Source organism: Ylistrum balloti, unplaced genomic scaffold, assembly GCF_031769215.1.
Source record: "Ylistrum balloti isolate Yb309-2 unplaced genomic scaffold, AGI_CSIRO_Ybal_v1 Utg370790, whole genome shotgun sequence".
NCBI lineage: Eukaryota > Metazoa > Mollusca > Bivalvia > Pectinida > Pectinidae > Ylistrum > Ylistrum balloti.
The window spans coordinates 634,042-648,604 of record NW_026782461.1 but is presented as its reverse complement, the minus strand read 5'-3'; the positions used below and the strand labels follow the sequence as shown (position 1 = coordinate 648,604).

The following is a 14,563-nucleotide window of genomic DNA, read 5'->3' as shown; positions in this document are numbered from 1 at the left end:
TCTGGTAAATTCATGTTTTTTTGAGGTGTGTTATCCCATACTGTGACTGGTCAAGACTGGAGAGGTCTTCATCTGGCCATCTGAAAATATACAAAAATTTAAGGAAACCGAAAAATATAAATATTATATCAATTTGTTATGATAAAATTTTCAGATAAGAAAACCTACAGAACCTGATTTATGTGTTTGAAGCCTTTTGGTCACATTTTCATGTCTAAAGGGATCATAGTTTCAAAAACCATATTTACACTAAATATGATGTACAAAATTATATCTCAAAATTTAAGAATGACATATAAGAAGCAGACCTGTTCTCCAGAAATGTTCATAAGTTGGATCATAAAAAGACCTTGAATATAATTCATATCTTCATACCATTCCCCAGTTCAGGTACCTTTAATAACCTCACATTTTTCAGTTACACTTGCCCAAAATGTTTTACATGTACACTTCCAACCAGTTCTAATACACTATTATCTTTCAGAAGGAACAAAATCAATGCCCATGCACAAACAGAAAATATTCCCTGTCAAGTCTAAAGGAAAAGACTGACAGACTCTACTCTTTCTATCTATTTCTAGAACGATTCAACTGGAGATCATGGAAGTTGAACATTTTCAGTGTAATGCATATTCCTCCGTTTAATTATTGTTGTACAAATATATCAACAAGAATACCATGTTGTTCACAATTAATTATGGTATTGCTTATCATAATTAGAGACAAATCAATATCAAGATAGTAGTTATAAATAGATTTCACACAAAATTTTAAAATAATGTTCATGTAATAACACTAAAAATCCAGAATATTGTAATATGGGTTTGAATCATTCTTATTTTTCTTCTTCTTCTTATCTTCTTTGAAGTTTGTTTATTTTGGGGCACTATTATTTTGTTTTATGATATCATTTGAAAGGTTTTGTTCCTTTGCTTTGTCGATTAAGTTTTGTTAAAATACATACCACAAATATCAAGTTTTTGATATACACTAAGTACAATTCTATGAGCAAGAAAGCAGATGAACTGATTTGCTACCTTTGCGGTGTATATAATCTTATTTTTGCACATCATGTATGCGAAGCAAAATCAATGTTTATTGAATGACTAAATCAAATAGTTACAATTTTTGCATTTCTTTTTCTCCCATAAAATTTTGTGTACAAAACAATCCTTCAAATCCAAATAATGCAAGGAAATTTGAGATCTCCAACATAGTTACATGTTACTGATGATAACTAGGAATATTACTGTATACCATTGAAGAAGTGTGTTAGCTGATTGTGAAATTTGATTACTATATATCTGTATGTATTATCAATTAATACAAAATAACTATGGATTTCATTAACATAAGCTTTGGCCATTTGTAGTGTCCATAACAAGTAGGTATAATATATAATGTATTGTAAAATTCATACTTTTTGTTTAAAGCATTGGTTCTGATAGTACTCATAATAAAAAAAAAACAGGTAAAAAGTAAGAATTCATATATGTTATAGGGCTATACTAATGAAAAGTGTGATATGTTATGATATACATCTTGTGTGATGTCATTATTGCATTTTTTTGCATGCAATATTCATTACAAGTAAAAATTGAAATTTTCGATTTATGATGTAAAATGTCGTCATTGATCTTCATGAGTATTTGATGTTTTAAAAAATAACAGTAACATAAGTCTTTATTTGAATAGTCTGTGTCACTAACTAGAAATTAATACAGTTTTTCTATGATTTTAAATCTAGACAGATGCAGTTGACACCGTTCTATAATCAATTAAATCTAGGGCACAAGCAGACACGTTCAGCTGGACTGTAGATCTTAAATTTCGAGTTATATTCACGACTAGTAGGCTATAAGGTAACGAAATAACATTGCTACTGTTATCATATAGGCTGTATCTACTCAATATTGGTTATTGTTTACTCTAGAAATCACGGTAGCTTGTGTACTTCATTGAAGCCAAAGCTAGTGACATTTGATAGCACGAAAAAGCATGTGAATTTACCCATTTCATCCGCCCGGATTGGTTTCCATTCTTATGCATACATTTCATAAGGGTTCATAGGTGATGGTGCTTTTCCTAATTAAGCTTAAAGCCTGCTTAAAATCCTAGGAAAGCAACGGTCTTACATTTAGTCAGGAAATCATATCCATACCATCTCCAAATAGCTAAATATAGCCAAATTGATTCTGGACAGCGGAAACGATAGAAATCGGTTTTGATTGGTTGATATCCGAGAAAATTCCACCAATAATTTCTGACTGCAGAACGAGGCTGATGGCGCCAACCTGCGAAGGGAGAGAAAATACCGTAATCTCGGAAGCGTTTTTATACTGAATATCCATCCGATCTTTGACAAAAAGAGGTATAAACTTAATCATTAGTCAACGATTCGTGCGTATGTGTAAGATAAAAGACAAACAAGTAGAAATATGCTTTATTTTCATGGTTAAATTCCGGGCAATTTCCGGACAATCTCTGCTTGGAAAAACAGCTGTTTCGTGCATATATGTTGAGTCGCCAGCAATGAAGTTTCGAGTCGATTTGTCTTGTTAGAGTTGATTACGTTCTTTGTACATCATTGAATTATTCTTGTATCAGTATTGGTTAGTCTCGTCTAGATTTCATGTATACATCGTTTTGGTTTTGGGTGTATTTTTGTCTTCTTTATCACGACATTAAAACCCGTAATATATATATGGTAGCCATGGTCAATCTGTTTATTTGCTACTAAGATATCTGATTGTTATGGATTTGTATTATCGAAATGAGAGCAGAATCTTGAAATGCGTTTAAAATGTAATCTGTTATAAAGCTTGATACTATTTCGTTTTTTTCGATAGATCTAGATTTTGACACCATTTTAGATATGTCGCCCCACTACATCGCGGTATAACCACAGGGGTCGGACATTCAATATATTGCTTTTATAGATGTAACAGCTATATTTCTCATATGTGGTAAAACGAGACATAAATGGAGAGAATTTATACAGTCTTAGGCACATTGCATATTGATACCCACACCAAATAAAAATCATAAAAATTATCATCTTTTGTATTAAACAGTTCCGATGTTAACACTGTAGACATTGCCTCAGGTCGGTCTTTGTCAGAATTCATCTTCACTAATATAACCCACATTCTTGTTATATTTCTTTGAATAATTCATTACAGCCGAACTGTTAGATTTTGGGAATGATCAGGAAACCGAAATTGCTGACAGTTACCCATCTTGGAATTCACGATTAAAGATCATTTGTCTCTTTCATAAAGGAATCTTCAAATTTCTTATAATATAGAGCAAAAGCATAGGAAAGATGAAAAAACTAGGATAAAACATCTTTAGAAAAAAATAAAGATAAGTGTTGGGGCCAAGATCGCTCTGGGATCTCAATTTTATATGGGAAAAATGAAACAGAATGCAATCCGATCATGTAAGCACTGACAGTTTTTTGTTTTATTATTTCATTCATTTGCTTGAAAGAAAAACATCTGTATGATGCATCGGTTAAATTATGTATAGTAAAATATCAAATTTTGTGTTGGTAACATTTAAATTTGCAGTAAACTATTTATAACATTTGATATCTGATTGAGATGTTTTTGAAACTGACATTTTTTTTAATATTATTTCAGATAATTGGAAAGAATATGTTGGGCTTGACGTCCATTTTACAAGAGGAGGAATCCTCGGACAGTATACCATTGCTAACAGACATCAAACAGGAAACAACATATGACAGTGGCTACCTCTCACCCGGGCCTTTGGTACAGAGATCAATGATTCCGTCTGGAGATATGGCATTACTTTCTCAAACACAGACTAGTCCAGTTAAACCAATATCACAGCGTCATATTGATCAGTTCAATGTTGACAATCTACAGAAACCACCTGTATATGAAGATGTTGGAATCTCTGAAGAATGGGAAAAAGACTTCTTTGCCAACTTCGAAGAAAATCTGTTTAGTTTGGATCTTGATGATCAAGTTTTAGATGATATTCTGAAGTCACCGAAAGGTAAAGTGGCTTTGAAAGAAATTATCAACTCTCCGAAAGGGAAAGCCATTATGAACTCTCCAAAAGGTAAAAAACTGAAGGAGAGGATGAGGTTATTTGACACACCTCCAGGTCAGGAAGAATTCACAAGAGTTTTGGATCACAGTCAAGGTATTCTGTGCCCATCAGATACTAATAAGCCTGGAATTACACCTATGAAACCTGATGCTCAGCGGGCTCTCAAGTTATCAAAGAGAAAACTAAGTATGGGGACAATCAACCAACCTTTGAGGTCATCTTACACCAGTTCATTACCAACTCTTGCACCTGCCACCAATGAAAATAATCAACCTGTCTTATGGCCGTCACAGGAAAGACTTAAATTCGCACGCAGTAATTTCAAAGACATTTTGAGGAAGGCTGTACAGAAAGTAGAAAGTGCTGAAGCAGCTTTCAAAGCACAGCAAAAGCTACAGTCAGCAGCAGCAACAACAACAAAGACAGGTCGACGTCAGAAAGGAAAGTCTGATAAATATCCTCAATTATCAAAAGCTTTGTCACGTCCAAGCATCCCAAATGATTCAGAGGATCAGTTACCAACACGCAAGTCTGAGAGAAAGTCACAAATGTCTGCAGGTATGCTGCTGTCGGGATGCAATCTGCAAGACGACTGGTATAATCCAGAAGAGGATGACGATGATGAGGACTGGTGTGGGGACTTGCCATTCACAGGCTTCAAACAGGCAACAAAGAGAAAGAAAAAGATTGTCACTGGCCCAACCAAACGTCGGAAAAGTTCACACAACACAGTGCGATATGCCAAATATTAGTTGTCGTAGTTTGTCTATATTTTGTGATATACTTCCTAATATTAAAAAAAAAAGACAGATTTTTTTTGTACTGAAATGTACTTGTGATAGGTGTTAATTTTATAATTATTAAATCTTTATAGAAATGTACTGAGTGTTTACTGGTCACAGAGCAAAGGGAATATGTGTTTATAATGCATACTACAGCTTAAACATAATTGGTAGAAATTGAGGTGTACTGACTGGTATAACACTGATGCCTTGCCTTTAGAAATTAGCTTTAGTTTTGATCAGTCTTTTTGTTTGTATGTTTTTGTGTAAGTGAAGATATGTGCAATACAATTTGATAATTCTATCAAACTATTTCTGACTTTATTATTTGAAAAAAGAAGTATGCAATGAATTTGTGTCCTGAAAATCTTGGTAATCAAAATGCAGATTATACCTCTTTGATTCCATGCTTTGTTTCCTTATAGTAATTACATCTTGATATCTTTTACACAAATAAACAATATTTTTGAAGACATTGACAAGTTATCCAATAGTTACAGCTATGTTTTGCAGCTCAGATAATTGGATAAGTACACTTTACATACTGTGAGAACTCATGTTTCATGTTTGTGATGATTAAAAATCAGTTTAAATCCATAACAAGTATCAGTTAAAATCAGATAGGCTTTTCAGTGTAGATTTATGATCAGTGTGGTATTAAGCTGTCTGTATTCAATATTCATAGAAAGTGAATACGATCTCTGTGGAAGTAATATTTTCTTTTACTTTAATGCGAAATACCTCACTTACCTAGAATTAAAATACTTTGGTAAGAATCAATATTACTGGCAATTGGTATCATTATGTGTGATATAAAATTTGTATCTGCTTAAACTCAAGACGCTATTCAGGTACAGATGATCGATTATGAAAAATTACAATCTATCATTGTGTCAATTGAGCTTAAACGATTAGATAACTGATGATATCCAATCATCCCATCACTATATATTCGTATGTTCATACACAGATATATGTAATTTTAGCAGACCTATACAATTGAATAGTGTACATTTTTTACCTATATAAGTATTACACATTTAGTAACACTAAATATGATTTTTATCAATGTTGAATTTTTCTCAGGAAAGCCTAGCGACAAAAATATATATATTTACTAACAAATCTTGCAGTATTCAAAGGAATTTCATCTTGGTAGGTGATATTTTTGAAATTCTTGCTTCAGACGGAGTAAGACGTTCAAGAATGTTGCTACAGAGGTTGAGATGTCTTTGGAATACTCAGCATGACTTTCTTTTCTCACCTGTCAGTGGTACTGTAATGTTTTGAGAGTTCTTTGGATGTCGGCATGTCTTTTTTCCTAACTCCAGTTATAATGTCTCTATGATGTCATCTTGTACTTGTTCAGTGTTATGATGCTACATGATTGTGTTAACAATATTATTATCTTGGAGTGACAATGAAATGGGGTTGATAGCGAAAATCTTCAAAAAAAAATCTTGATTTCTAACAATTCAACATCAGGAGAAGGTCATGGTCTATATTAGATGGGGGATAACAAGGTTAGAACAAAGAATGAAATAAATTCAGTTGTTTTCTGTAAAATCATGTATTTAATTTTTGAATTAGTTTTTATATGGAATTGAGCGCTTGGCTCTCTTTGTGCTATACATTCACAGTCACATCTGATGTAGTGATCTAGAGGAGACTAGATAATAAAAGTACATGTTTGTGTTGTATGTATTGTACAATATAAACATTTTTCTAGTGTTTCATGTAAGTTAAGCTAACTTGTGTTACAAAGATTTAACCAGTACAATATATATACATATATAAATGTACCTATATATTTAGTAACATTTTATTTTGTAATTTGCAACTTGTTGCAGAAAATGATGAATAACAATTTGTAATTAATGTGACTAGCTGCAAGTTTGAGTGAATTAATGACATGAAGATGTATGTAAAGGGACATTTTGAGTAAATGAATTTTTTTTTTTTTTTTTTTTTTCTCGAAAGGTTGATTTCTGTAGATTTTATATGCACACTGTATCGACTTAATTGTTATTCCAAAAGGATGTATCTTGTTAGGCACACAGGATGATATTTTTTCAGTTTTTACTTTAAAGGGTTGTGAACTAGTAAGAATACCATGTAAGTGTCACCATCAATAGTCAACATTGAAATATTTTATTGAATTTGTAATGTAGTTAATGATCAGCATTGTTGCCGAGTTCATGTAACAGAAATGTAGATAAAGGAATGGTTTTAAATAGATGGATAAGCATTGAAATGTACTGTGTGCCTTCTGTGTATTGTATACTTGTAATCAATGCTGATGCATTTTAGTGTAGAATTATGTAGAAGCTTTTCTTCGGTATTGTTGTACAGTATATCATCCACAGTACTTTGTTAGGCATAGAAATTTCTGCACATGTGTATATTGACATGTTGGCTTTTGAAAACTTCAACGTTTTCTTAAGTGATGTAGAACTTAGTCCTAATTGCCATATTTGAAAACATGGAATATAAACGTAAAACATTTCTTTAACTGCCTCTGACAAACATTACTTGTAAAATATTTTTGATATGTCACATACTACAGATGTATTTCATAATACATAGCAAAATAGAAAAAAATTAATTTAAGGTGTTAAATTCAATCTAAAAATTTTTCATGTAATTTTTAAAACACAAGTTTTTGCATTGAACAGATTAGTTTATGTTTGTAAAGTCTAATTGAGAAAATGTGTTCAGCCCCACATTCAGTGTCCTTGACATTTACAGACAATAGCGCAATGTTAATGACACTAAACTGTGAAATATAGATACATGTACCAGGACCAGAACATAGCTATTAACTATAACAATTCCCATAGATGTTTTAGCTGATGGAATTTTAGCAAAAAATTCAGAATTTTGTTATATTTGAATACAATAAAAATAATATATAAACGTTTTTAAAAAAAATACTTTCCGGCTTCACATTGGTATTAAAACATTAAGTAAAAAAAGTTTAGAAGTCTTTGGATCACAGCTGTCTAAGCAGTTTGTATCATGAATGCAATAAAGAACAGTTTTGCTTTCAGTCTTTGACATATTTGATATGTTTTGTCTGGTGAACTTTGAAGGCAGTTAATATTTTTTGTAAACTTTGCAGTAGAGGGGAGATAACTGCGGCAAACTGTAGACTAGATCAATATACAGAGGCAAACCTAACAGACGATTTTAATTCAAGATTTGTATTGTGGTGTCTAGATTTCCCATCCTCAAATTTCTATTTTCAAAAGCATACATCATCTTCCAACCACGTCTTTTAGTGATTGAATTTTTTTCTCTTTTTTTTTTTTCCCCCAAAAGATATTGATGGAACCAGGAGGAAAAGTCACTTTCACAATATATTTTTTGAAGTCTTACAATACCTAATTGTCATACCTTATTCTGATTGGAGTTTCCACTAAAGTCGTATTATTTATTATATTGGCCTGTTGCAATTTACCATGATGGAATGATAAAATGATATAATAAAACATTATCATAAAATTCTTTGTTTTCATATTATTCTGTACAATGTACTATACAAATCTCCTAGGAGTTTCCTCTTGGCTGATTCGAGATGAAAAGAATGGTCAAGTGTGATCAAAGGTTTGATGAAAATCTACCAATGAATGAAGCTACTATAAATATGACATTGATTCAACAAACCTAGAATTTGTCCTAGGTCGTGTGTCCCTTTTGTAAGTGTGAGAAGTTCTATGTAAAAGAAAGTAGTGAAACCACTGGAGCGAGGACAGGGACTTTATATAAAGTAAGTAACGATGACCTTGACTCTGAGAACCCTCTCTTGTATAATATGGTTCATAGCTACCCAAACCCTCCCCTAAAAACACTAGAAAGTAACTATATACTCACAAAAAATCCATACTATATAAACTTTTGGAAAAAATAATCCATATTTTTCTCACAAAATTATTTCAAAAATAATATTTTGGAAAGATACTTTTCGATCGGTAAAAACGTCCACTATTTTAAATACTTCAAGCATTTTGAGGGAAATCAGTAAATATAAGCTTGCTTCACAATCCACTATTTACCATAATGTAAAATGTACATTCGTCATTGTTACCAAATAAAGAACGCCACTAAATAACGAAAGAAAGATTAAGTCAAAATATTTCTTACGAAACCAAATTTTCTTATCGTCGAACCGTACTATGGTAGATATAAAACCCTATTATTTTTTTCTGTTCAAACCCTTTATCATACAGGATGGGTAAATACTATTTAAATTTCTGTTTGATTACCGACTTGCCTACGGCTGAAAATTCCACATTGTCGTTTGTCAATACCCCGTCGTAAGGTAATTTGATGCCTGTATATTAAGTTGGCTTGTAACAGGTGCCTGTTTACAATATCATTGGTAACTGATATAGGACCGAACTATTGAAGACGTAAATACTAGATTTTATCTACAATAGATCAGTGTTCGATTCAATACCATCTCATTTATAAGGAATGTGGTCGTTTCATAAGTATTGTAAGGATATATTTAAGGTGTTCTTTACTATGAAGTTTAACCTAAATTGGAATATTGGAATTAACTAAAGTTCTGCACATGCCTCTAACTCTCTTTCATGATGTTACAGCGTAAAATCATATTATATGTACTCGGGTTATTTAAAAGCTTTTGAGAGCGATTCATCAATAGTCTATACAATTTAAATGACTGATGTTTTATTCCCAAACTGCAATATGAAATATCTAATTTACCCAATGCCTTTGTTATAACGGAAATGTCTCATTTCTATCCTTAGCGGAGTTATCTTTGTGAACAGAGTGTAAAAACACCTTTTCCTCGACGGATAATCCATTTTTTCATGATTAGATAATAGTCTAGGAAATGACGGAATCTAGGCGTTTTCCAGAAGAATAGAAATACTGAATGTATTACGTGTGGAATTCTTTGGTATAGGAATAATGTAGACGAATCCACCTCCATCGAAATCATACGATCTTAACACAAAACCATAATTATGATCCCAATGTCATAAAATGTATATAACGGTGAATGTGAGTAGATGGTAAGTCAAGTGTGAGTTATCCAGGAATATACACGCCACGTTCTGTAAATCCACAAAACAGCTTGACTTTGTAGAGTCTGCATAAAATCCCTCTACAACATTGAACAAGAAGCTTGCTATATCCGTAACGCAGGAAAAACCACTTTCCCGCAAAGGCAACAAAACGTGCCTGCACTTTCCCGCCAAGACAACAATACGTGCCTGTACTAGTTTGGCTTTGGCGTATCATTGTCTGGATTTTCTTCCACCTCTCCGTCATGTGTAGTGGCATATTGCAGTATTTTCACGTCATATCTACTGTTCATCCGATGCACTCCCCATACCGTATCGGCGTGTAAGTCTACTGCCACTGTGTGGCAGGTATCCGTGTCCAAGATGCCGATGAAATCTGCACTTCCGTTAAGAAGCAGAATTGACTTGTTTGTGCAGTCACCGACAACAATATTGCCCTTCACATCGTAGCTGACGTCTGATGGGTTAAATGGGCGCTGAGCGGTGTCGTTGCCGATGTCTCCCCGGAACAGGTGAAGTTTCTTCAGTTTACCGTCAGTGATCACAATGTGACGTTTGTTCTGTCCACCGTCCGCTATACGATCTTGGTCCACGATGGCGAGGTTGCCTGTGACTGGACACTCCGTGATCCTTTTGGGTGAGCTCACGTCCGGTCCTGGAATTACGGTTCGGGAGGAACTGATCATCCTCCCAGTGCTAGTAAATATCGCAACCTCCTTAGACATTCCTAGCACAACGAAGCCTGAATGTTCAGATAGGCACATGCATCTTGGAGCTAGCTCGGGCTGGAATTTGATTATGGGTAGCCCTGATGGTGGCCATTCTATAACACTCTTGTCTGCACTAGAACATGCCCAAAGATTTTGGGTTATAGGAGAAATCCTGACGTCAGAGAGACGTATCTGATACTGGATCTGCTTCTTCACGTAACCTGACTGGTCCAAGAGAGTGATGATTTTGTTGTCTTCAAAGCACACCCATGCGTCTCCCTCTGCAGTACAACATATAGCGCTTATCTTGCATGGCGATTTGAATTCCGTCAGGACTGTCGGCTCGCCCTTCAGCCGGTATATGGGAGGGGGATTAGTCTCAACCGACACTTCGTGTTGTAATTTCAACGGTTTCTTTATGAAGGAGAGACCGCTTGACCGACCATGTTCTGAGATGGATGGTAGCTTGTAAATAGATGGCTGACTCTTTGACAGGCGTCCTAGTGGATGTTTGGTCTTCTGTTTCTTTTGAGGCTGCAGTTGAGTTTGGACTTCACGTTCATTCTCCTCAGAACCAGCCGTCTCTAGTTTTCCAAGCGCCTGCTCTAGAAGACTCCTCGGGCTTTTGTTCGGCAGAAAATTACTGACATGTAAGTTTGGACTGGGCGGAACAGGCTTGTTGGAGAAGGTATCCACTTCCGCATCGTATATCTGGATGTCGGATGCTTTTTGCATCAATTTCTTCTGTTCCTGTAATTGTTTATTGAGCTCGTCATGCCTTGTTTGTAACTCTTTTTTGTACGTTGTGATCAGCTTGGTGTTCTTGTCCTCGATCTGTTTACATTGGGCCACGGACGTGGTTACAAGAATATCGATCTCCGTCTTCAGCCTCTCTCCTTGTTCCTTGGCTTGAGCGGCAAGATCTTTGAAACGGCTGGCATTTCTCTTAAGTTCCTCTTCGGCTGCCGCAATGTCCTTTTTAAGCTGGAGAAGCTGAATGTTCCCAGTAGTGTCGATGTAGGCTTTAAGTTCTTCGCGCTTCCCAGGAACAACATTCCCTAATTCGTCGATAGTGTGACTCTGATGAACGGAAGTGACGCATCTCGCGCACACCAGATCCCCACAAGATATACAAAACAGCGTTAATTCCTTGCCTTGGTGATGCATACATGTCGTTTGACCTTTCGACCGCTGCGGGGACTGACCCTGTAACTTAGTTGTCATAATTTCCACATCAATTTCGTCCCGATTTCATGTCCAGAGTCATGCTCCTGAATGCCGGTGTGTTCGATTAGAGTTCCCAGTGTCCACTGACGACTTGGTTGGAATATCAAGAAATGATATCCATGTAGACAAGGCATATTGTATTTCGTTTGTATGCTATGTTAGTTGATCCTAAATTCGATAACCGAGTACATCTTAATCTAGCCTTCAAACAAAATATGATATCTTCCATAAATATACATTTGGCAACGTTTTAGATCCTCGTGTGTGTTAGGCGCAAAACGTACGTTATGAGATAGGAATATCGGGTAGCCAACTATTGCACAGGACATGTTCAACGTAACTTCAGTATCTTGATCATCAGAACGTTTGATTAGATCGATCTTAATTAATTGAAGGGTAATATGAAGTGGTAGTAAATAGGTACAGAGTGGGCTTAGAAGATAGAATCTGTGAGTCTTTGAGATAAACACGTTCCACTACCAAAATAGAACGGAGACAGATATTTTGTTGTTTTACTGTTCCGCGTGATCGAACAGACACATAGATATGAGAATTAGGGGACAACGGCACTACAAAATCTTTGAAATATCAGAAAATGCCTTCTCCCGGTTGGAACAGTAGAATATCTTAAATTCGCCATTCACGAAATATTTTACATTTTATTTTACCTAAGTAAGCTTGTGTGGTGTACAAGTTGATTGCTAGTTCGTATACACGAAAAGACATGTTATTAATAATAATCCCTTGAAACAATGCCCGTTAAAGACGGGACCGAGTGTATTAAACCTAAAGCTTGGGGAATCACCTATAAAAACAGTACTCGATTCGCTGGTATTCCATTAGGGATATGATTCATAACACTGCTTTCATACCAAGACAGAAGTTTGAGAATTGGACTTGCCCCTTATACCGAATTCTGGACCTGTGCCACATTCAAGATAGCCGACACAATTCTGTTAACACATCTTCACACCGCAGAGTCATTTTGAGATAGGATGTTTTCAGTAACGATTCAAGACGGTCGCATTGCCATTTTCAACGTCAATATTAGGTCTCTGAACGAAACCTTTACTATCATTATCTCATTTTGTGAATAACTCCCGTATTACTCTACATAGATGTATTCCGGCAATTTCAGCTGGAGTATGAAGAAAACTGTTTGGCAGCCAAAAGTTTAATAACTATCCCATTGAAACATCTTACTTTTATGACACATCTATGTGTATTATTCATGTTACGGAAATAGAGAACGGTCTTAATTTTTAACTCGTTTGGTCATGTCGGTCTGTAGGGTATTTGGTTGGTTTTACATCCGCTTTCAATCGTATCAGGTAGTGTGAGGGGGCTTTACATATATACGCATGAAAAAAAAAATATATGTATCAACTTCTGAAGAGTATTATATTCTATAAAACAAGGGCAAAGTGTGAACAAAGGAAAGGTTTAGAAAAATGCGACCAGCTGATCAAAAAGAGTAAGCTCTTCTGCTTCAAAGTCTTCAATAAGACCATGGGCTAATTCGAGTCAGTTTGACCTTTTATTCAATTTAAGTGATACCAAAAAGGATGACGTGATATCACAACTTCACTCTACTGACAGATGATGATATCTGCATAGGTTTGTTATCACTATATCTTCATAGGTACTATATGGATCTGTCTCTTATTCCAGTGGTAGATGCAAGATGCATATTTCTTTGGTGCTTTTTTTGTGGGATTGATCAGAAAAGTATATGTCAATTCTTTTTTATTTCTAAAAAAATTGTCAAGCTTTTGACCTGGAAAAACCTCTTCATCCTATATTCTGTTTCTCTGACTTTTGGTTTACCAGAAGAAGTCTTTGATAGGTTTTGACAAATTTTACCCCTGTAACCTTGAATATGGTTCAAGGTCATTTCTTTTTGCTAACTTAGTCAGGCTTCATCCCAGAGACCTACCTGCTAAATATCATGCTTCTAGTCTTTTTGGGTTATGAAAAGAAGTTGTTTTAAAGTTGTAACAAATTTGACCCCTCTGACCTTGAATATTGGTCAAGTCCATTTCTATTGGCAATATTTGTTGGGTTTCATCCTGAAAATCTGTCTTTTTGCACACGTTGTAGGGCATCATCCCATCAACTTATCAGCCAAATATCAAGACATTTTACTTGTTGGTTATTGAGAAGATGTCGTTAAAATGGACAAAGTTGGCGATGGATGGATAGCTACATGACCTTTTTGGCCAGGTGAGCTAAAAAGTGAAATCCTGTCCCATCAAATCATGGTGTCAGATTAGACAGGTAACCTGACCAATATGTTGTCTCTGACAGGACATCGGATTAGACAGGTTAATCTGTACATATGTATGACAGAATGTAGAGAATCTAGTAAAGTACCATTGAGTGTGAATCAAGTGCTGCTGGCATTCACAATGTGTATAAATCACAAAGACAAAGAAAATGCTTCATAGTGATTTTATCACTGGAGACTCCGGTGTTTCCTGATGTGCAATGCTGATACTTCGTATATAAGCCTCCACTCAGATACTGATTTTACAAGTGTTAGGAAGCTGACCATGCCTACAAATGGTAGAGCCACTCAAAGTCCACTTAAATTAACCACACACTTAGTTATCATACATGCAATCAGCAAAGTCAGGCTTGCTAGCTAGTAGTGACACCATAAAAAATAGTAGATTGCATAGAAAAAAAAAGAAAGAAAAGGGAATGC

General features: G+C 35.0%; 1 protein-coding gene across 1 annotated transcript; it reads left to right on the top strand.

The window, feature by feature from the left end:
- The first annotated feature begins 3,659 nt into the window (after positions 1-3,659).
- Positions 3,660-4,835, top strand: LOC132558408 (uncharacterized). Its single transcript, XM_060222964.1, has one exon. It carries the CDS (start codon positions 3,660-3,662, stop codon positions 4,833-4,835), a length of 1,176 nt encoding a protein of 391 aa, XP_060078947.1.
- The last annotated feature ends 9,728 nt before the right edge of the window (positions 4,836-14,563 follow it).

Bases quoted from the DNA above. Each gene is read 5' to 3' on its own strand.
- LOC132558408 (XM_060222964.1), top strand. From the start codon at position 3,660: ATGTTGGGCTTGACGTCCATTTTACAAGAGGAGGAATCCTCGGACAGT.